The following is a 25,570-nucleotide window of genomic DNA, read 5'->3' as shown; positions in this document are numbered from 1 at the left end:
CTTATCATGATCAAACTGCAGTGACATTATACTGATGACAGGATGATAATATAAGATTCAAACAAAGTGCAAAAAACTGTGAAATATTCTGAACTCCGACAGGGGGAGATAAAAAAGAAGATATATTTGATCAACATGACATTTTACAGATAAATGCATCCTTGGAATGCAGGGAAAGAATGCCTAACATTATGAATAAAATAAGACTCTGAATCTAGGACTAAATGCGGTAAATCAATGCTATGCAGCTGTCTTTACCTAGTAAAGTAAAATGGCATGTAGTGTCAGAGCTTAAAATGATGAATGGACACAATTCAAACATACAAAGGGCCTTAATGTAAAAGTGTGGGAGGGAAAGAAAGATGAAGGAGACAGACAGAGGAGAGGGAGAAGGGGGGAAAAAGATAAAGGCACATCAGCAGGATAAATACCCTGATAAATCACAGTACGGGCAGAAGCTGTCGTATAAATGTATCCCGTGCCATTGTTCCTCTCTGTATCTCTCTCCACAGTTGGTACAAAAAGTGTGTATGAGAGAGAGAGGGATGATGAAGATGACCCTGGTACTGAATGGCTACTTTGATCTATACAGCAGCCACAGACGTGTGCACACGTGCCATATCCATGCCACTACGACGCAAAATATTCCCTTGACACATCTTCACATACACGCAAGGCATTGGGTAATTGGGGCCCCCTGGGGCCGAACTTGGGGCTTAGGTGCCAAGGGCGCGGATTCCTTAAAGAGAGCCAGATAAATCAACCTGTAATAAGCCAGCAAGCATTGAGGCTCTATTTACGACCGCTCTCTCCACAAGGCCAATGCCACAAGCTCAGCTGTGGTCAGAAACACGCACACACACTCACACACTCACACTCAATCTTTATCAGACAGAAGACCCCCCAGATACACAGGCCCGCATAACTTTATGTCAGGGGAGAAAAAAAAGCTTCTCCTGTAATGTGATATATTCAGCGTTTTTCATCAGCAGCTCCTTTTTCCTATTCAGCCATAATGGAGGAAGGATTGCAACTAAATCCACCCCACTGACATACAGACACACACACACAGAAACATACAAAGTGGATTTCAGGCAGATGTACAATGGTAGCTGGAGCTCAGCTCAGCACAGCACAGCACAGCACAGCAAGGAACAGTATTGATTCATCCGCAGAAAGTCACCTTCCCCTTCACCCCACCCCGGTCGGCGCTTCAGGGACCCCAGTCATTACACTCAGCCAATTTGTATGGCTGTTGTTATTATTAGTGTTTCTCCGGCACAGCGCTTTGGTCTTGGGGCACGGACACAACTGCTTTATGATGCCGCGCCTAATAAACATCATTGTGATTTTCCCAGGCTAGTAATTAAGTGTGGGGCTAATTTGTCATAGTTAGTTAGAGCGTGGTGCGATGCTTGGATGAGGGCTGCCTGGGAGGGGTACGGTGGCTGAGAAGGAACACACACACACACACACAACACACACACACACACACACACACACACACACACACACTTCGTTTATGCTGCATTGTTTCATTGCTGCTTGCTGGTGGCATGGCAGAAGGCCATTGCATATCAAGGTGGGCCAGAGGTTTCTCCCATAAAAACTTAGATTTTGACACATTTGTGCATAATATATCTTTGACTGACTATATTTATTTGAGAACTTAATGCTTCGTGTTTTGGGTTATTTAAACTCAAACAGGATGTTCTAAGGGTTACATGCTGTTGTACGATGTGAGAATAGGCTATAAACAAAATTACTTGACAGTTTGTGAACAACACAGACATCTAATCTATGACAACACAATTAATAAAAACAAAACTGATTGAGCTTTTTTGAAGTTCAGTTTAGCACTGATCTATTACCATATACTGGGCAAATGTTTAATTAACTTGATATTTATTAAATGTGCTGACAAACTAGTGTTTCATCTGGGATGTCTCTTAAACTGAATAATCCTGACTGATAGAGTTTTTAATTTTGTTGGATGGGTTGTGTTTTTCTCAATATCACATCCTTAAAACAGTGTGCAAATATGTCAAGAACAAAGTGTCAAAATGTGCAGAAAGAATTGTTAAGGAATAATAGGATTAATATCCTTAGATAAGATCATCAGCAGCTCATTCACTTTTTTGCAGACAAAACAGTGAAACAAGCATGACTCATAATTGTTAATCATTTTGGGAGTTATTGTCTTGAAATAGAAGCTTTAATGTGGACACATTTGTGCTGCCAGTGCTCATAAAAGGCAAGTGATAAAAGTTTTGTAGTGCAGGGATTGTCAGATGCTACATTTCAAACTCATTTTCTCAACACAGATTGCCTTCGGACACAGTCTTTATGGAGTAACAACATCATTGTACTTGTGTAAATTATAGCATTCACTACACTGTTATTTCTAACATGATCAGAGACATGTGAAATAAAAAGACATAACAGACGAGGGTGTCAGTGTCAATAATCATTTCGTGCCCCCAGTTGGTCTTTGACACAAGCAAATTAAATATTCATTATAAAAATAAAGAATATAGGAGACAAGCCTTAGTCCCCAGGTCTGCATTGGTCTCCCTTTTTATTTTACAGTTAATTTGATTATATTTAAAGATCTCTGTGGTTCGTCTCCCTAATATATTTCTGATCCCTAGGTATAGGAACCAAATGATAGACTAACATTTCAGGCAAAGGAAGAATGGAGATTGTGGTTTTACTTTTCTAAAACCTTTGAACAAAACCTCTCTTGGTCTCATTGGAGCCATTTGGAAAATATTTTTACAAACTGTTTGGCATCTCAAGACATTATTACTGAAGTGATTTAGGTTGTTTGTTTTCTTAAGTTATATACGTTCAAGCATTACTTAGATTGGAATTTAAAGTATATATTTTTAAATAACTTGAATTCAGCGAGTGTTAGACTGACTGAAGTGATCTACACTGTCAGATGTTACAATTTGATATAATGAACTACTGACTAATAGATAATGCGTGTGAGTTCTGCTGTAATGGGTAGCAATCTGGAGCATACTGCACCAACACCTTCAGGTGTACCATCAGATCATCGTTTTTATTAATCTTTCATCACTACACACTATTCTGCACACCATTAACTCTGAGCCTTCTGTGTGCATGGTGTAATAAGCCTGCATGCCAGGTAAGCACATTCTCAAAATCAATTCAGATTTTGATGAAGTCTCAGATTCTGCACAGAGTTGGCATGTCCCTGTGGTTTGCACCGCTTAGTGGAGAAAGAAGAAGATGACAGATGATGGTGATAAAGAAACTGATTGTTACAGCCAAGGTAATCAGTGCTGTATGATTCTGACATTACACCAGTTATACACAGGTTCTGCTATAGTAATCACACATACACGGTACACCATTTACCCCCCAGTTATGCATGGTTTACTTTGTTAACACAAAGACATGCACACTCTCATATCATCCTTGATTTTGTGGATGGTGGCATATTATCCTTGCTAAATTTCTATATCTGCCTTTAGAGCATAGAAGCAAATGAAAATGATCTAAACACTTGCAGTCATTGCCAAGTCAATAATCAGCATTCCCATCGCCAGCTCCTCCCACGTTATTCCATATCATCATGCAGTTCCCAGATTGTTAGCTTTACCCATCGGGCTTTGCATTTACAAAAAGACCGTCTGATTACAGCCTCTCAAGTTGCTGCAAGAATGTTCTGATGCGTCGCCGCAACTCAGAATGCGATCTGTCTCTGATTGCTTTCAGTGACATACACAATTACCCAGCTGCTTCATGTGATTAAAGCAACTCTCCTGTTCCTAGGCCATTTCCTTCTTCTTCCTCCTTCTTCTCCATTGCCTCTTTCATCCACCTGTCCGCCCCTTCTGACAACATATTTCCAAGATTACATAATGCAATATACTTCTGAAATCCCCCTTGTCCTTATGCTGTACGCACACATAGACACTATTTTTTAAATAACTCGTTCTGACCTGACTGCAAAAACATTATAACACTGAGGTGATACAATTATGCTTTTTTTACTTCATAAAATAAAATATAAGTTCATTTGTAAACTCAACCAAATTGAAGAAAAATAAAAAATACATAAATTAAAGTAAATTAAAAGCTGTTGGCTTAAGCTATAGGGGATTGTTTGAAGTACTTTACAATGGTTTGTAATGTTTATTTGTAGAAAATACTAAACAAGTCATCCAAGACACGTCATGACACTTTCCTCAAGAAGAAAAAAAAAAGAAACAGTCAAAGGCCTATTAATCTGACAAACCTTTAATCCTGAAAAAAACAAACAATCAGGGAACATGTTGGGACTTTTGGGGTATCTTTATCGAGCTGTCGGAGCAATGAGAGGTGCCCGCTCAAAGCAGCTAGCTAAACCACTGCTAGAGTCTACCTGATGTATGTCTTGCTCAGGAGCATATGTTGGTGATAAAAGCTTTTTTTAAGATCAATTTAAAATCATAAAGCAAACAACTTCAAGTTTGTAGTTTACACAGTGCACACACACAGGTGCACAGATGTCTGTGTCACTTAATTTCCCCCCTGCAATCTTTATCCTTTGCCCACATGTCTTGTCTGCTAATTCACACTCTTTTTTTATCCTGCCTCCCCTTCTTTGCTCTTTCATCTATCGTCTCCTCACTCAATCGTACTCTCATTCTCTGTTGCTCATTTTCTATCATCTCTTACCCTCACTGTCACTTCATCAGTCTCTGTCCCAATCTTCTTCTGCTCTCATATTACATATCTCCTTTCTTCCCCTTCGTCCCTTCCTCTTTCACTACATTTACCTTGGATGCTAACTCCCTCATTGCACTTTTCCTCTGTTCACATTACCTTCTACATCCTCATCCAGATGTCACTTGTCTGGTGTTTGGGAGGATATGACATGTTCGGTGCATATGCAAATGTAAAAGGGATCCCAATGCGAGGAACGATCATGTGATATTTCCCCTCAGAATGGCTTTGATGCAGATAACGGAAGGATGTAGTCGATGCCCATGAAAGTTTCTAATAGCTGGTAAAACATATTTGACAATTGCGGGGGATGTCAACCTCCCGGTCCTAAAGCTGTGAACGCATAAGTCTGTAGGATCACGGCAGTGCCACGTTTCTGGTGCCGACTTCAAGAACTTGAAATGCACTCATAATTTCCCCTGACTACTTTTGTCTTTCTCCAAATACGAGAGGATTTATTCGAGGCCATGACACCCCCCTGCTGTTAATCCTTATGATGCTTTATAATTCCCCACACAAAGTCTGAGTGAATGCGAGCGTGTTAAAGAGATGATGCATATATCATATGTGCTTGACTGGATAAAACACAAAAATATTGAAGAGCTTTTGCCTGAAAGGAAATGATCACATGCCTTAACTTGTATATGCCACTAATGTGTGTGTGTGTGTGTGTGTGTGTTTCGGTTTTTTCAAAGCAGAACAATCATCTGCACAACAACTCATATACCATGCTTACCGACAAGGAATGTACCATCTGCGTTTTGATGACTTCTTCTAATTTATCTGTGGCCCGCGTACCTTATTACAGAGGACCCTTGATATTCCTCAACAACAAGGAGACATTCATATGGATGACTTATTTTCTGCTGATGGCAACACTATGCTAATGGTATCAGAATTTTCTGTGCACATTTCTAAACAAGCCCATCAGAGAGGTTTTGGTGGAAGTGTCTAGGGAAGCATGTGTGCAAAAGTATATGTATGTACAAGCATATCACTGGAGTCGCAGGAAAAAAAATTACCGCAGTAGGCAAGATTTCCTTTTTGGCTTGCATGGTTTTTCCTTTGAGTTGACCTTATGCACATTTTAAATCCTTTCAAAAAAACACAGCAGGTTTCATATAGCAGCCTATGTGTTAGGCCTTTTTCATCAAAACATGTGCCTGTCTGAAGCCTCTTACATCGTCATGGTGTAGCCGTGCGGTATCAGTGTTTGCAGGACTCAAACATAAATTATATAAAAAATGCATATTAATATTAAAAAAAATATATGAATAATACAAATAAATTAGCATACCTAATTACAGTGAATACATTATGAATCTTTAGGACCATCTCAAACACCCTGTTTCACAGTGATGTGTGTAATAACTGCATCAAAAGCCCTGAACTACAGCTCCAACACAATCAGTTCTACAGTGTTAGCAGTCCGGGTGATAGACTTGAGCATTACTGTATTAGTTGTGCAATGACAGGAAGGGTATGTACCATGTAAAACCCTATCTGATCCCACTACATTTTTGCAAGTGTATACACATTTGGTGAAGTTATATTCATTTGTCTGGTTAATTTCTCAACAAATAGTGGCCTTCTAACTATCAACTGTGCAGTGACACGCTAGCTCTTCTATAGTAAGGGAGGTCAGACACACAGGTGTAAGGTTGCAGAAAACAAACCTACCTTTCGCAAAACAATCTATGAAATGTTGTTTTAAATATTATGTATACACTTAATATGTGACTTGAGGAATTGTGAAACAAAAAGAAACTGGACTGAAGATGACTATTTTTAACAATGATTTAACATTTATTCCACAAAACAACCAATGATAAATCTAAATCAGATGTATTCCTTGCAGAATTAACTATTTTAGATATATTTCCCGCAGAAAAATACATGAGCTTACTGTTAAATGGATGCTGCAGTTTGTAAAACATACTGGTGTAATCAGTGAATAAAAGTATGTAAAGTTGTATGGGTAAAGGCAACTGACAGTAGTAATTGGTACAGTGTGGGCTATTTGTGTGCATGAATCCTCCTCCTCCATTCTCAACAAAGACAGCAGGTCTTATACACATGTCAGTGATATCTCCTTTGATATAAGCTACTAATTGAGGTGTGGGAATAGAAAGTAAGACTGTATGGCATGTGAAATGACTTTATTCAAAATACCGCGTAACTTGTATAGTGAGAGAAGTGGGAATATGAATTGAAAAGAGATGACTGAAGTTATGGAGTTTATTAAGTGCCTACAATTAAATACACGTTGAAAAATGAAACCTTGAATTGGTATTATCCACAAATACAGTGGATTGTTAACCATATAACTATAATATATTTCTTAAGGACAACTTTTTAAAATACTTTTCAACTTTTGCTGAATTTAATTTAAATTGCAAGACTTTTACTTTTAATAAAAAATTGTTCAACCATGGTATTTCAATTTCCAATGGGAAACAACTAAAGGCCAAACTGTTATATATTTCCATTTTTTTTAAGTACAGACCAGGATCATGACTGGAGTGCTCACATCGCCTTTATAGCCTACATACTGTATAACCAGTTAGGTAATCAATAGCTTCTTCAAGCACATAAAAACACAGATTTCAAGCTGAGCGGTAAACTATTTCATCAGGCTGCTTATCACTAGCTGATGGCAAGGAATCTACCTCTTCCCTCAAGCATTGTAAACAGCTGCAGCTGGGTATATTAGTGATCAAGTGGGTCTTGTGTACAGCTCAGGGACCTGCCCAGCCTACGTGCTAAACTGGGCACCCTAATGATATAAAAAGGCTGCATGTAACATTGAGTTACCTGTAAAGGCTCGAGCTTTCCCCTGTGACATGGAATAATGCATTTAATGTGTTTTGGCTGCATGAGAGAATGTATTGCTCCCTGACTCCCACAGCAGCACAAGGATAAAGGGAATGAGAGGGAAAACATTGAAAACAGGAGAGAGAGAGAGAGAGAGAGAGAGAGCGAGAGAGCAAGAGAGAGAGAATGGCAGGAAACCAATAGAATATAGGTGGAGAGAGAATAGTCAAGGGAGGACAGCAGAGGGAGGAGGGAGAAAACAGAAAACACAGTGTTTGCAAATCACAAATTAAAAGCATAAGTGTTCCCGTACAGACCAGGGCCCCAGAGGAAATATAGACCTTTCAGCATAACATTTTTTATTTGGAGCAAGTAGGCAGGGAGAGACAACCTCTCCTTGGCCTATACTATCATCATTTAGAGCAACAGTTAAGGATGCAAGACTAAAAATACAACAGCAAAATTCACTGTAAGGTCATTCTGTATTTAACTTTGACTTTCTCCATCTGCATCAAAAGGTACAAATCAAAACAGTAACAATTTTGCTATGAACGAAGAGCTCATAGTATAAGCTCTACAATGTTGTTGAAAAGTAGTGTGAAATTGCCAGAAAACAAGAATAAGTTATAGGCTTTAGCAAGTTGAACTATTCCTACCTTTCAATAAATGGTTTGCTTGAATGTCATTTGTAAATTAAGATCTTTGACACACTGGGGCGAATGTATGCTGTATACTGAAAGTACTGTTGATGTAGTGGGGGGTGTATTTCTGCCCAACTTAAAGCAGAATGAACCTTTTTAACATCACAGTGTTGCAGTCAAAGGGATATAACACAGAACTACTGATAAACATCTAGTAAAATTCAACACTCACCACCCTGATCCGTGCTGACTGTGATGATGGCGACCGGGCGAGGGAAGGAACTCATATCTGACACACCATTCAGGGACTCGATCTCAAAGGTGTAGTTGGCATGTGCTGAGAAGTCCATGACAGTGACTGTGGCATTGGTCAGGCCTAACGGCCGTGGTAGGTAGCGAAGCTCCTCTTCACAGAACTGGCACTGATCTGGCTCGGGGCCACAGCGTTTGCACAGGACGTTGTAGGTAAGATCCCGGCGACCCCCGGTGTCGCTGGGAGGGGACCATTCCAGCATCAGAGAGGTGTCGTTGAGGTTAAACATCAGATTGCGGGGAGGAGATGGAGGGCCTGACAGAAGTAGGAAAAAGGAATGAAAAGCTAAAACAGTCAAAAGGTACTTTCACCTGTGGGATTTAAGCAGTATAGCATTTTATGGCTTCTAAGCCCTACTGGCAATGAAATAATTTCTTCTATTCTTTTGAAGATCAATAAAAAAGCCTAGCAGCTGAATTTAGACCCAAGTGAGGGCTCACATGATGTTAAATACGGATTTTATTCTGACCTGCTTTTGTTCCTCTCTGAGTGTATTCCCTCCCCTGCTTTTTTCTGTAGTATTACACATCCTGCCACTTTTCAATTACAACCGCTACAGGATGTCCAGGAATGGTAGTTTAAAGGTCCCTTATTATGCTAAATGCACTTTTTGCTGTCTTTTACACATAAATATGTGTCCCGGTGTGTAACGAGACAACCCTCTCTCTTTTCCTCCCTACCCACATCTCTAAAAACGGGGGTACAAACGAGCTGATCCAGATTTGCTGCCGATAAGACGTCACAACCAAAATGTGAGCTGGCTTTACATTGAACTCGGCAGCGTCTTGCCCATGTGACACGTCTCAACCTATCGTCCCCAATATACAGTCGCGAGCTGAGTACCCTCCGCAGCACCTCTGTGTGTCTGTGTATTTAGCAGGATGTTTGCAGGAGGGACTTAAAGTTGTATATATAATACATATAATGTCACTGTTCTAGTGGTAAACACTGAGAAGTGTTTCAGAAATAATGCTTGATGTGGTTTTGAACATAATATGGCGTTTAATCACGGCAGCGTTTAGCTGAGTTTCTCCTTTCGAAACCTCTCTCTCCAGAGAGAGAGATCATGACGCTCCAAAGAGGCGTGGCCATCTTCAGCTCAACTCAGTTTTAAAGCGACAGTCACAGAATCAGCTCTTCAGGAACAGGGCTGAAATAGAGGGGTATGAGACATGCTACAGTGGGTGTTCTGTTTGGTATTTTGAGCAAAATACTTCACAGACATGTTTTGTATAGATATTGCCCTACAATATATTGTTCAAATATAGCATAATAGGAGACCTTTAAATAGAAAACAGAATTTGGACTACACAGAATCCTGTTGGTCTCCTATCCTAATATGGTCCAAAGCTTTTTACAGTGCTTCACACAGATGAAGTCTTATCACCAAAGTATTTTTATTTTGCTAAGCTCTAAACCTTTAAAAACAAAACAACTTGAATCCACTGTTTGCCTCGTTGTAATGGAATTGTTGGACGCTTTCATTTTACACCAGTGTTTCTCAAACTTTTTCAGACCAAGGACCACTTAACCAATAAAAAAATACTCACGGACCACCTAACTCCCCCAATATCCCAAAACAAGATTCAAGATTCAAGAAGCTTTATTAATCCTGAGGGAAATTAAGGTGCAACAGTTCAATACAAAGAAGGAAGGAGAAATATACACTAAATATAACTAAATATACACCAAATATAACTAAATATAAACTAGAATAAATACAATAGGCCTGCTTACTACTCCAACAGTATATTACAAATTACAGCCTAATAATAACAGCTTTATGTGACCTTCTCTATATCGCTCGTTCACACATTAAATCAACAATACAAATACAACGGATTCTACAAGCATTTCGTTCACATGCGATTTAAACTGTAAATGCTGATAGATTTTACACATCATATGAAACATAGACTACATTTATTACTGAGTTTATGTCCGAGCGAACAGAGAGATACGCAAAATGCACCGCATTTAGTACGACACAAACTTCTGCTGTGTATTTTCAAAAATAAAATACAGTAAAACTATGGTTGCAGGCCCAAGTTTAACAAGAATTTAACAATAAACACAAGGTAACTTTTTACACTGTTACATTTACAAATAGCATTGTTTACTCACTCATACACTGCGTGTCTCTGTTGCTACCTAATGGGAGGAATGGTGCTGCTTGTGCTGAGACATCAGTGAAACAATGTCTGGATCCAAACTGGAAAGTTTTAGTCTCATATCACAGTCCACATTGATCCTGTTACGCTGCTTTGTTTTCAGACCAACAAGTGTAGAAAAACCAACTTCACAGTTGTAGGTGGTTGGAAACGGCATCAACAGTTTCAGAGCAGCGTCAGCCAGCTCTGGGTGCTCAGGCTGGACTTGGACCCAAAAGTCCGTCAAGCTTTTCTTTCTGAAAGTCGTCCTCAGTGTCCCATCAGATAAGAAAAGCACAGGACCCAAAGTTGACCCCTGATGTACACCTAATCTAAGACTGAATTCTAAATGCTCTTCCTAAATATTAACAGACTGCTAATGTACACAAACATTCACACAGTTACATTTCAGCATACATCCGATAATAATAATGCCCTACCCAGTGCTTAATTTGTAAATCATAAGGTGCCGGAACGCAAAGTACATGACAGCTCAGGGATGACGAGACGCGTACAGGTCCCGGAACGTATACATAAAAGGTGCTGAAAACAACATGAAAATGTCCACTTGCAACGCTGTGGGACATACAAGCCTCGATTTCAAATAGTATCCATGGTATAAATGTTATGACGATAATTTACAATTATTTTAGGATAGTAGCCTACGCACAACGCACAACAACAACACATCACCACAGGTGGGACTTCAGTATACAGCCAGCAATCAATTTCTCAACAGGTTTAACGTGTAAAAAAAATATGTATTATTCAAAGATTGGCACGGCGGCCTATTAATAGACAGTATGTTTGCTCACCATATTTAGTTGTTTAAAACACCCCACATCACGAGCATGTCCGGATTGTCCTCCATCTCTTTTTTTCTACTTTTACTGCGTGTGTCTGTGGCAGTTCTGTGTCCTTTGGCCACCCAGGACCTCACGTACGGGACTGGATTGAATTTAGCCAGGGGGGGTCCAACAAGATTTAGGAAGAGTAAAGATGACATGGTGGATGTGAGCAAAGAGCTACGGTTGGGAGTGCAAATCAAGTTCATTTGTGAAAATCCGCGCTCACATTCAGCACTTGCAATTGGAATGCTGTTGACAGCAACAAGTAACTCCATCAGCTCATCGGGGGGGTCTTTGCCATCTGAGTCTCTGTACCTTCTGTAGGCCCGTATGACTGCGCGCGGGTTGGCAATGTTGAAGCGCTGACACAGTGACTCGACCTCAGTCTCTCCATACAGCGCACCTGCGTCCTCGGGCCAGTATTGTGCGTAAAGCACCTTCAACTCCTCAATGAACTTGTTATATCCAGTTTTACCTGGCATCCGGCCTCCTTGAGATAACATACGGTCCTCCAAGTTCTTGGCCACAGTTAGAAACAACTGCTTGGGGTCGAGTGATCTGTCGCTTGATTTTCCTCCATTCAGCGTGATGCCATGGAAAGAGTTTTCCTCAATTCCCCTTTGGCTCAGTTCAGTGTAGCGACCTGGCCGATCCGACATGGCCTCAAGTACCCTGATTTCCCGACAAATTGACTTGTGTGCTGAAATGATGGTAATGTCTCGTTTTTGAAGCTCGACTGAGAGCTCAGATAATTCTTGCAATGCATCGCACATTATGCCTAAATTGTTCACAAACGCATGCGAAGATAAGCGCATAGCAAGCCCACTGTATGTTTGCTTTGTGACACTGTTACGGGAGGGATCTCCTGATGCAGTTTTGAAATGCTTGTAAAGTGCTGGGTAGTTCTTCCACACTGCTTCAACGGTTCTAAAACTTGATGCCACCCATCTAGTGTCTAAAATACGACCTATTTTGCATAGCTGGACATCCAAGCTCTCAGCTGACTCTCTCAGCTCCATTCGATTTTTGTTAGATGTGCTATACAGTGCATATATCTTGTCCATCAATATTTTAAAGTGATTTATAGCACCCATCTCTTTCACTACGTCTGCGACTGCAAGCTCAAGCCTGTGGGCTGAGCAGTGCCACACAGTAATGTTGGGAAACATGGCCTGGAGCCGACTCGCCACTCCGCTTTTACGCCCTAACATAACCGAAGCACCATCACAAGTTACTCCAATGAGGGTCTTAGAGAGAAAATCCTGTGTCAAATGCAGGCGCTCCAGAGCAGACAACAGTTTGTGGACAATACCTTGAGCAGTTAGATCATCTAGCTCTACGAGTTCAGTAAAAATGTTTGTAGGCTTGTCCATATCGGGGAACTGAGCCCTAATGTATATTATCAAGCAGCTCTTTTTGCAAACTGGTTGACTCATCCAGCATTACACTGATTTTGGGAGTGCACTGTACTATTTTTTCAAACAGTTTTCTTTTCATTTCTTCAGAAATATGTTTCTGTATGTTTCCACATGCAACATTGGAATGTAAAATTCTCCCCATATCGAGTCCATTTAATTCTTGGCAATCAATCTCCTGTTCGAAGCCATATGCGGGACGGTGGCGTTTAGCCTCCTTGTACGCCGTGCGAAATACGCGAGCTGTAGTGGCCATCTGTTCAGACTGACTATTAATTATAGATTGTCCTAAAGTGTCCACTTTTGCCTTTTCGAGAATGTTTGCTGCTGCTAGGTGAGCCTTGGTACGGGCATGTTCAAATACCTTTTTTCTAAGTGCCCGTTGCTGTTTTATAATATCTGAAGCAGATGAGGTTACTGTGCATAAAACCCACTCTTTTGCCAGTTTCATCCCCGACGTCTTCTCTGCCCCCAAAGTCCCCACCGCCTTACACGTTGTGCAACCCAAACCTGATTTTCCCCTAAAAAGCCAGGGATAGTAAGTCTGCTTCACTTTTAGCTGAGCTTCTGTCCAAGCAGTTGTGCATCCCATCCCTGACCTGTCGCTGGACGTCCCACACTCCTCTACGCTCTCCTCTCCTACTGACTCTTCCTGCTGTAAGCCTGATGTCGCGGTTCCACTTGCCTGCTCCAGCTGTTGTACCGGGCTAGTTGATGCCAGGGTACCCACCGGTTGCTGTTGGTGGTCCACCTGGCCGACGGTAGCTGGCTCCTGCTCCGGCTGGCGGTGAACCTGACCCGCTGCTGACACGGTGCCAGCCTCCTGCCCGGGCTTGGCTAGCTGTCGGTTAGCTAGCTGGCTAGCTGTTGCGGCGCTAACCTCCTCCTGGTTTTGACCATCAACATCGTCGCTGCTTGTGGAGGCTTTTCTGACTCATTTTGAAGTGTCTATTACCTCTTCCTTCTTTTTGAAGAAAGACAGTAAATTTAACTGTCTTTTTGACATGCTTGCATTTAATTAGTTTCTTCCTCTCTGCGAAGTGCTCCTCATGTGGCGAATTTCAAAAGTGAACGCGTTTGTCCGTTGGTTCAGCTTTTCAGTGCGTCAACACAGATCTCCGACTCTTTCAAATCTTAATCTTAATAAACGACATGAAATTCTTGGGATTTTTTTCTGTAAATTAATATCTGTATATTTTATTTCATTTTAACCATTTTTTTATTTTTATTTTTTGTGAGAGGTACCGGATCTGCCCAAATAGGTGCCGGAACACAGGGTGGCCAAAATGAAGAGGTGCCGGATCCTGTTCCGGCAGGATCCGGCTCAAATTAACCACTGGCCCTACCATAAAACTCCTATTTAAATTCCTCTGGAGCGAAGCAAACATTTATAGGTATTTCACCTGTCTCATGTTTCACTTTGTTGAAGTATTTTTGTGCTCTCTGAATGTGTGTGTGTGTTTGTGTGTCAGGGTAAGCATTGTGCTGTAGCAGGCAGCCAGCTGTCAACAGGGGGGAGTTAAAAGGCCTGAGGGATTTGAACACTCCCATCCTGCCAAACTCACTGTCTGCCTAGACAATGGGATGCTTCCCTCACCTTCACTATCCCTTCATTCCTCTCCCTCCCTACCTTTGCTAAAAATCTCAGAAGACAGGAAAGCTCCTCCTACCCCTCCTCTACTTCTGTCAGCGATTGTACATCCTCTCTCTCTTTATCTCTTTCGAGCGTCCATCGGCCATTATCTCACCTCCTCTATTCTCTCCATCGAGGAGAACCCTTCCACCTCCCCTCCTGCAAAGCAACCCCACTGCCATCAATCAGCTCCCATTCTCCTCTAGGGGGAGATTGGTATCAGCACCCTCTTTCCTTTCTCTCTTCACTGTCTACTCCATCCAGCCGCCTTTACACTTTCTCTTCACCTTTATCTGTCCTCCTGTGACATCCTCTCTTTCTTGCTCTCTACCTTTTTGTTTTCCTTTCTGGCCCTCAGTATTTCATCTCTATTCTTCTTTTCTTTTTTCTCTTAGACGTCAAGCAAACAGTTTTATGTGCTAGCATACAAGCTCTTGATTAAATTGCATTATGTGAGTAAACACAGGACTCACAGCTTGTTAGGAAAGATGTATTAGTCTACACCTCTGTTTGCCGGGTTGTCACACTCCCACAAGCCTTTAGTTAGACACAGTGCTTGTACTGGGAGAAAAAGCAGCCTTAGAGATTTAAGATTTTGTTTACCCTGGAAGATTTAGTTCAACAACTAACAACAACTGTTGAAGAACCCTTGAACTGACACCTAAAACAAGGTGTTGAGCCTGGTGTCTGGAAATGGTGGGTATCTTTATACATTATATTTCACTCAATGCTCACACATAGATCAATTATTAAACCAATTATTAAAGAAGGGATTTAGGCTGGTGTTATATTTGATGTTAACATTTTTAAAATACGGTAGATGCTATGAACCTGGCTGTTAGTCTAATGTCCTCATACTAAAGAGGTTATATCTTGCCATTCTATACTAACCTGTCTGATCAGTAATAATAATGCAAGGTATTTTCAGCACTATTGAATAAAATGTCTTTCCAACAATATGAGACTGCTGTTGCACTGGAAAAGCCTGCAGGTATTAAATGCATAGATTGAACAGAAGCAGGATGTTTCATCATCCGAGTCTAAATTTAGAGATGAAAATATTGCATGAGGAGCCAAGCCAGTCTGAAGATTGTCTCTGCAATCAGTGCATCTCACAGGGAACTGTAAACCCACAGCTTCTCCACAATAACTTGGCTTTGTGTTTCCGTAAAAGACAAATACACTCTTTCACCCCAGTGGAGCTCTCAGACGTGGCCCCCGTCTATCTCAGTGACAGCTAAATGGCTTTTTAATTAAAGGAGAATTAGTCTGGGTAAACTGTAATTTAATGCAAATATGAAGTCGTAATGACAGTCGGTGAATCATCAATGAAGACAAGGCAGCTGAACAAAAGCTATGTAATTCATCCAGAGACTCACTAATGCGGTTTCATACCAGATAAGTCTTGCGGACGAGACTGGATTTACAGCCACAGCTAATTCTGAGAGACCACTGGAGTAATCCACCAGCTCCAGAGACAAAGCAATAATTTACCCAGTATGTTTGGTCTACACAAGTATAGAGATCTTTAATGTGAGGCTCAGACCTCCCCCATGAGATAGATCAAATCATAATAGATGACTAAAGCCTGGGCATCTATGTTGTTATTTGCCTAATGAGTGATAGGTCATAAGTAATTACTAAGCCCCTGTTTGCTGGTATACTCACGTGTGCAAGCCATGGATGGAGGATCTCTCTCCGCCCTGAAGAAGCCTGTCTCACAGCGGCAGATAGCAGCCCCTTCTCCATAGCTGAAACTATGCGGCGGGCACTTTGAACACTTGATGTTTCCAGCATACGCCTTGAAGAAGCCTGGTTGGCATGCTGGGGGTGAGAGGAAGACAATATGTAGAACATTGAGAAAAATGCCAGAACATGTTATTGGCACACAGGCAAGAATACCCATCACGTCCTCATAATGATTCCCGAGCATCATTTACCAAGCAGGCACCAAAAAACAGCAATGACATAATGTTTCAAAAATACATTATTACTTTAAAGTACACATTCCTAAACAGAAGGTTCAGTATTGGAGAAACTGTGTGTTCATAATAATCTCAACTTGAGCATTAACAGTCAAGTTAAAAGTGTTTGGTTTTTTTTAATCAGAAATTCATAATTCAGAGCATTAAGGACCAACAGATTCATGAAAATCAGGTTTTTCTTTTTAAATATGGAAATTGATGCAGCAAAGTTCACTTAAATATAATGACACCATCTGCTCTGGTTATTGGAACTTTTACACTAAGTATTAACAAGTATGATTCATATTCAAAAGGAGAAAATGTTGACCTCTAGAGACACAGACACCAATATTTATGACTTTTAAACATTTTCTTTATTTTATTACCTTGGAATCAGAAACACATGCAATGCAAAACATATTTACCACATATGTTTATTCTCCCATCTTACATGCTTAAAACAGTTTGCATCCTCACATTTCACACAGTTCAAGGCCTGATTAACATTCAATTCTAATGTGTAAATATCAATGAATAATTGATGCTGAGTAATTAAATGTGATTTCAGGAAGGAAAATCACTATGGAAAACTCACTGAAGGTGTTTAGACACATCGTTGGTTAGCTGTACATTTTTGAGAGGTTTTATGTTTCATCAAAAACCCATGTTGAAAATGTTTGAGCCACTGTGCAACTTGCTCTAATGTTCACTGACATTGCCAACATGTTTCAGGACCATTTTCCCTGTGCCAAATTAAAACAAGATATCCCACCTTAATGACTTCAGAAAATATTAACATGAAGGCGTTTGAGTGCATCAGTCTCTCTATTTGAAATCCAGCATCAGCCCTCTGATAGATATTTTTTGTTTGCTTACAGAGGAAATACTGTAGGTCTGTTGAGGATGCTGTCAACATGGCAAACTTCACACCTCAAGTTAACCTTAGCCCGCCTCCTGTTCAATGACTTCAGCTTTGCCTTCAATACAATAAACCCAGTCAATCTGTCCAATAAACTGTTGAACACATTTATTTACTCCCTTCATATGTCACTGGATCAAGAGCTACAGTACTTGTGAAAAAGGCAACATGAGGTTGATGATGAATACTGTAGCCCTTCATCCTGGACATTCTCCCTATACACAAACCACTTCACATCCCACTACAGCTCAGTCACCATTCTTTAATATGCAGACCATACAACTATGTTTCATTACCAACAACAACAATGACCGGTCCTGTGAGCATGCGGGTAGCACAATCGGGCTCTTGTTGCCCTGATAAAAACTTTACACAACACAGATTTTGGATATATAGATATATGTCTCAGGACTGGAGCAACCGCTGACTGATTCAAATTTCTTGGCACACACATCAAGAATTCACTCAAACACCAGTGTGACATGAGTGCGTCAGAGCATTCAAAACCATATAATTAGGAAATATGAACCTTCATTTACATTTGAGCTGAGCACTGTGACGCAATACATCAGTCAAGTGTTAAAACTGAATAAATGAATCATTGCCATACTGCTTAATGTGAATATAGACTTACAGAAATAGCAGTGAAGGTACAATACATATTCAGCTCAGACGTCGGGGGCATAGGATTCAATTGCAGTTTTTTTTCAATCAAAGCTTAAATTCCCCGAACACTTTTCAAACAGAGGGAAGGGTTTTAATACCTTTGTTTGGTGCATGAAAAATGTGGCCAAAATGAGTGTCACCCACCCTAGCGACTGAACTTATTCTAGAAGCCTTGTTTATGAAAGTGTGTAATGAAGAGGCTCTATGTTGCTAATACATTCGCGCACACACAACACATTCATTACTATCAACCAACATTTTTTTTTACATAAAAATTACAGGATGAAGAAGAAAGCTGGGAAAGAATGCAGGGAGTTTGTATCGCCATAGCGCCAAACTAATCAGACTAATTTAAATAAGGAGAAGAAGCAAGGACACTCCTTTTAAACACAAACATGTTAATTGATGTATGTGACTGGACCAGTGTGTCTTGATAAAACACAAGGCATACAAGCAGTTTCTCTTTCGAATAAAATTAACTAAATTAACCAAAGGCTTGCCCGAGTGTACACAACTCATTAGAGATGGCTTTTAATTGCATTTTTCTCAACCTTCAAATTACTTCCACGTCACACAGAGGTGTGAAAAAGCTTCCTGTCTGGCAATATTTCCATTGCTGCCGGTTGACACCAAGCACATCGATTTAACAAGGCAACACAAGCTGAGCAATTTGAAGGGATTCACCTTGAAGCACCAAGTGCCTTTGTGTGTCTCCATGGCTGCCTGTGATAAATGGAGCTGTGGGGAGTACAAGGAAGCTTTTCAAACCACAACTTCTCTGATCACATGGGAACAATTAGGACAGAGGCAAGGAGCTTAAAACACACAGACCACACACATTTGGTGCATACTTTTTCATATTTAGTTTATCTGTACAACAAATGTTTAGACATTTACAAGTTTATAATATTAATGTTTATACAGTTGGAAATGGCCAGCCCTATATGGCCATTTCCAACAGCCAGGACACTGTAATTCGCCTTTTAAAATCCTTGTAAGCCTCTATTGAAATTGAAAAGAGAGTGCACAAACGTGCACCAGTATTATAAGTGGCCTCCCCTATGGCATACCAAGGCTGTCTCTGTCATTAACCTCTGATACAGGCTTGTCCTTGAGTCAAAAAATGTCATTCAACACCCCCAACCCACAGACCCTGTTTTAGACTCTGTCAACCTAATGATGCCTCAGCCCGACCTTCGCTGAACTGAGGGGATGTTCCTCTTCGCACCTTGCAGCGCCCTGCTGCAATCTGTCGGGCCAGACTCTGTTCCAAGGCCACAGTGGAGCTGTACAATGGCTGACCATGCATCACCCGAGAATGGACACACACGTGGTGGCAAGGAGGTTAGCACACATGCTGGTATGCGCACACACACACACAATCTGACAAAGTGCTAGACATGGCATCAGTTGAAGTAGAAGGACCGCGAAACCGTAAACGAAGCCTGGAGATTTTACCTCATGTGCAACATAACTATGAGTATAATTGCAATCGGAACAATAAACCTTGTTATTTCCCTTGAGAATACGAATAGAATTGGTTAGAGTTTGCGTGTTAGGCTGCTGATGGATTAGTGACCAGTGAGTATGACAGCTAAAACAAAAAGGAAAAGGAAGGAGGTAGCAGGACAAAACTGAATGGATGTCATGTGGGTTGCTCAAATGGATCTCTTTTGTACCAATGTTATCAGGGTCACATGTAATGAAATAAATAAAGGTAGATAACCATATCTGTGAAGCCCATATCGAAAGTGAGAGCACTGACATTGAACATGCATAAAGCAATAAATAAAGTGCCTAACCTTCATGAGGCTCGACAACATCTTACATAATGTATACAATGGGTTGTATTAGATTTGTTTATTATACAAACTATGGTTGTCCATATTCACAGAAATTCAGTTTAAACAGTGTTATTGCAAATATGAAGAGGGAAATTGTGTCTGCATCAGCTGTACTAAGGCTTTCTTGACATTGACAGAGTTTAGTGTACTGCATTGTGATCCTTATATCAAAGACTATGAGAGATATTCGAAGTCGAAGTGGTTACCTAGAAGAAACTGCAAACATCACAAAGAATGATGTACGGTATAATAAGCGACACTATGAAATGTATTAAGCTTTTATCAGTCACTGAATTCAAAAACTTTCAAATCTGACCTGTATTCATAAGAAACAGTCTCAATTTTTTATATCTGATGTAACTTATAAAAGGTACTAACACATCGTCATATACGATGAAGGCTTGAAGAATTGCTAAAAAGTTTTACGCATAAATGACAATGCAGTATTCATCATAGACATGGGTCTTATAGAAAGTGCTATAGAAGACAAAACTCAAATCTCTTAAAAAGTATGTTGTGTAGATTCCTTTTAAATAAGACTTCAGATTAGAAATGGGAGAATTTGAGGATGTATACTATACTGTACCCACTTCTAAGGCAAGTAGCAGAGGGTGAGAGAATACTACCCTGACCCACTGGCCGTTGGGGCTCTGATATGACTCAGTCTTCAGCCCAAGGTTAATGAGATCTGGAAGTCATCCAGAACATCTACATCTCAGAGCCAGGCCCTGTGACCCAGAGGCAGCCGGTTGGTTTGTGAGGCTCGCCGCTTACTACTCACTAGACCTTAACAACACCAGAGAAACTGGAAGGCCGATCATGGGTAGGAAAGGACCAGTCTGTCTTCCTCTGCCTGTCTGCCTGATTTTTTATGATATTTGACAGAGATAACTAGAACATGCATCATACTGCATGAAAACAGGTGATGACAACAATTGGTTCAACTTAATTGGTAAACTGTTGGAACAATATCCCTAAGAATTCAACTACAGCCCAAAACGGTTTGTGTCCAATGCCAAGGTTCAAAGTGTACACTATACTGAGGCAGAATCAACTGATGTAGAAGTTTGAACTGTTTTTGATAATAATAATACATTATAATACAAAACTTGTAGAGCGTTTTCACAAGTGCGCAAAGAAGCTGGTTAAACATCATCCCTGGTCCAGATAGTTGTAGCATTTCATTCCCCTACTGAAGCTATCAGTCAAATTCCTAAACATTTCCAAAAAAATGAGGCATGCATGAAACAAACTTGCTTTAGTCTGAACTATTGTGACTTGTTTTAATATTTGAGGGTCTAATAATCATAAATGATTGCAGTTTGACTCAGAGAGGTTCAAGTTTTTTGTCCCATATTGTATTCTTAAAAAAAACATTCTATAAAATACTATAATATTTGATCAGTGGGGATATTTCCAAGGCAACATTATTATTTAAGTGTTATGTGTGTAGGTATGCCATCGCACATGAGAAAATTACACTCTTTGTCTCTTTGGCATGCATAGCCGATGATGTTGGGTTCCTCTCCAGGTGGTCAGCGAAGAAGAACAATTCCAAGAGGAGCACAATTCTGCAGCATTTACTTGCAGAACCACATCAACAAATGTTGCAGAATAGTTCAGCTCTTGAAATCAAAGGCAGTGTGGTGAGGAGGCGAAGCAAAGGATGAGAGATCATTGCAGAGATGGTGGCATAATAGGCGAGATGCAGCCTGGAACTTATTGCATATGAAAAAAAAAAAAAAGCAAGCCCATTTTCAGTTTCAGCCAAACAAATATTACCCTCCTCAGTTTATAACAGCTATGAAACAATACAAATACAAGCCTTATTGCTTTTCCCTGTGATGACACAGTACACATCTTGTCTACACAGATCTTATATATTATCAGAGAAGGAGTGCCTTGTCCTTATCTTTATCCATACATAACAATATTCATCATACTTCACAAGGGGAACCTTATTTTCCTTGCTCATGCGACATCAGATTTGCTTCCAAATAAAACAACAAACCTGCCAATATGATTGACATATGATACAGTACCATGATTCAAATCAGAATACCAGTATTAAGTTCTATCATATATGTGATGCAATATCACTAATCTCACATACAAGTACACATACACTGCCTTTAGTCTTGATACACTATGTAGCCTCTCCTAACACCGAACTCACTCTTCTTCAGCTTCTAAGACCTGGGTTTAATAGATTCACATGTAATCAGGAAAAACATTCTCTTGAAATTTAAATCCCTCCTCTCTACTCTGTGTCAGTGCGTCTCATCAGCCTCCCCTCTCTTCATTAGCTCAAAGCACTGAGCGCTATCTCTGATTTGCACTTGAGGATTAGCGGCCCTCTCCAACACATCAGCGTCAAAGTGTTCAAAATGGTGTTTGCTCATTTAGCGTAAAATGGGTGACTGAAAAAGGAAAGCTCAAAACGCCAAGGGTGTGAGAAAATGTGCTTTTCTTAATTATAATATCAGTACTCATCAACATCATAATCAAAAATCTACATTTCAGCTTTAACACAAAGTACTGTTTCTAAATAAATGTTATGCCATCATTGCAAATCATTCACTTTATCGGGTAAATGCATTTCTTTATGGACCCTTGTGTTATTTTAACTTTGTGATTGGTATTTTGTAGCTGGATGGTTTAATGCATTGCATCAGGGTTTGATAAGATCCAATAACTGGAGATCATGATTGGTGATCACAGGTAATACGCTCTCTTAACGCAGGCCATTTTTGTTAGTAGGAAAAAGCGAATACTATTAACAAAGATAATAAGAGCTAATTATCTCTCCCATTGACAACAGGCAGACTGAGGGTGTTTGAGACGTAATAAAGGATTTGAATCACTTACACTTGGAGCGCAATAAAATCACTGCCTAATGCAATGTCTACTTCTACTTTAAGAGAGCCACGTTTTCGTTAAATACGAGTGCCCTTTCTGCCTCTCCAGACTCCCTCTTCTTCAGGCTGTGTTTTCATTGCGGTACTTCCCGTTCATTCCTGGGGTGTCTTTCATTACTATTTTTACATTACTTGATAACCACTCACCCTCTTTAATCATCTAGACCTTCCTAGCACCTGACTCTACTCCTCTCTGCACACCTGTTTTCCTCATTACTCGTTTTATCTTTAAAGATGGCCATTGTAGTTCTTTTTGTCCAAAAGTTATGTTTACAATACTCATGTGTGAAACAGTTTTTTAAATCCATCGTAACATCCATGTTTACTTCTCAACCAGCAAATCATTGTTAGATATAAGCCCTCACATATTAATAGTTGACAATTTGTGTAACAAAATCTAACAAAACGTATTAACGTTGTTATTTGATATATAGTAAACGGCCAAGCAAATTTCTTCATTCCAAGAAGATTTATTTAAGCAATTACAGAAACACCATGCATCAAATCAAATACAAAGGAATCTATTCAACGTTTCAATATTCACATCTAGTTTAGTGAATTGTAACAGTTCATTTTGAGGGATATAAAAGGGACAAAGACAAATAGAACAGAATTCAGAAAAAAAGAATTAACAATCAGACAAAGAGATGAAGTTTAAAAAATAAAGAAAGCAGGACAGTTAGGGCCATGTTTTCACCAAAGATAGAGCTGAAAGTGCCCATTCAGGCACGGTTATCGCTTATATATCAGTGACAGTATCAGAGACAGAGATCTTTTATGGACTTTACAGAGGTCAGCTTCACTGATCCCTTTATGGCACTGTTTATAGCCACAGAGAGAGAGTCTTGTGCAAAATGATCTAACAGAGTAGTAAACTTCACAAAAGACATCCGATAACTCTGAGAGAGTGTGGAGCTGCTCCCTTGATCTTAACTTTGGAGACAAAACAGTGGGTTGGATGGACCGTAAAGTAGTGTTTTTATAGTCTGAACTTGACTGCTGAGATAATGTCCTGACTGGCTCCAAGACAGCGCTGACCCGTATTAGGATAACTCTAATGCTGGATCATAACTGTAAATCCTGACAGTGTGTATCACTGCCTGGTGGGCATTGGAGCTCATAAACTTCTAGTGGAATGGGACACTTGTTGCCCTGCAAATGGTATGGTATGGTATAGGAATGGTGATGTCAGAAGCTTTCTCAATCTATCTTCTGTACACTTTGGTTCAGAGGAAGCAGTCTTAAAGGAAGAGTCTGATATTTAGGGAAATTTGCATTTTTGTCGAGGGTTAAATGAGACTCATGTCTGTATGGTATATGAGGTACAGCCATTGGACCTTCAGTATTTAGCTTAGATTAAAGACTGGAAATAAGGGCAAATAAAAACAACTAAATCATCATAAAACCCAAACTATTTCTCTACGACTGGTGACACTTGACTTTTCATTAAGGGCAAAAATCAAGTCAGCATTTTCCTTAACCACCTTTTAAGTCAAATACAAGGTGTATGGAACACTAAAAGCTATAGATATGTGACATACTTTGTGAGTTTTTATCATCCCCAGAAGAATAATGCTTTAATTACCAGAAAGTTGAAAAATATTTTCCAGTAATGCTTAATTCAGGAGCAACCCAAACCACAGTTCAGCAGTGTGTACACAGATTCAACAGAGTAAAATAGAATAATATTGCTTTTAATTTAGAACAATAATGATATACATAATCTAAATAACTCTCCATTTATTAATGTATTGCTTGTGTCTATCCTTTCATTTTATTAATAGCTATTCACTTTCCCTTCTACCTCATTTGTGCTTGTTGCTCCCCTCTTTATTTAGTTTATTGAATGCAGATACGAACTGAAGCCACAATACACACATTTAGGTTGTGAATGGTTTTGGAATATAACTTTAAAAGGTTTCTTGGAATAAAAACACGTAGCTACAATAACAAAAAAAGCTGATTCCTTAAAGCACAAACCTTCATGCAAAGCATTTGAAATAGTTTGCCTCACTCATATTCATCCCCCTATTTACAATCTTACTAAGTGTCAATGTTTGTGTGCGCAGAGACGCGTAATTACATTATTTTTAAGGTGTTATGAAAAAGCATGACTTGGCCCCAAACTTTCCCTTCACTCGCTGCCTCCCCTTTCGCATGATTGATGCTGATTGTAATTTTAACACGCTTTTAAATCGACAGCAAATCGTCTTTAGAGGTCGCATTAGCATAAGGGCCTTCTTGTGGAAAATAACAATGGCAATATCTTCTCAAAAACAGCACAAACAAAGGGGGGAGATAATGACATGGCAGCCCTTTAGCAGCATCAACAACAACATAATGGAGCTGGAGTGAAATTAAAATGGATCAGTCAATTTAAATGTCTTTGCTGTTGCTCTCCCACTCTTGATTAATTTTCCTTTTCCTTTTCTTTAAACCTCACTCTCAGAGACTTATGATAACACACTCAAAGCTAAACAAGTGTATGGATATTGTTTTGTTGTTGCTTTTTACATTTGCAAAGATGCATAATACCCATACTGTAAAAGTCACAACAGCACTAAAAGAGAAGTTGTTGTTGACAAAAGGAATTAGGGTTAGGGTACAAATATAAGGACAATCTCAAACTGGACCTGAAAACATATGAAGAGTTATTCAAGTGTTATTTTTTTCCCAGGTATACTCCTTAGACAAGTTAGTACATC

The 25,570-nt window shown here is 39.8% G+C and overlaps 1 protein-coding gene across 1 annotated transcript in view; it reads right to left on the bottom strand.

Annotated features, from left to right (window-relative positions):
* Positions 1-25,570, bottom strand: part of LOC134867385 (ephrin type-A receptor 6-like) — a 135,823-nt gene that overhangs the window by 48,822 nt on the left and 61,431 nt on the right. The window contains exons 4-5 of the mRNA XM_063887922.1: positions 16,223-16,378; positions 8,428-8,763 (exon numbers count right to left, since the gene is read on the bottom strand). Coding sequence (XP_063743992.1) covers positions 8,428-8,763; positions 16,223-16,378 — 492 coding nt within the window. The remainder of the gene's footprint in view (positions 1-8,427; positions 8,764-16,222; positions 16,379-25,570) is intronic.

The sequence above is a fragment of the Eleginops maclovinus genome, chromosome 7 (genome assembly GCF_036324505.1).
Source record: "Eleginops maclovinus isolate JMC-PN-2008 ecotype Puerto Natales chromosome 7, JC_Emac_rtc_rv5, whole genome shotgun sequence".
In the NCBI taxonomy this organism is placed as follows: domain Eukaryota; kingdom Metazoa; phylum Chordata; class Actinopteri; order Perciformes; family Eleginopidae; genus Eleginops; species Eleginops maclovinus.
This window is presented reverse-complemented; position numbering and strand designations above follow the sequence as displayed.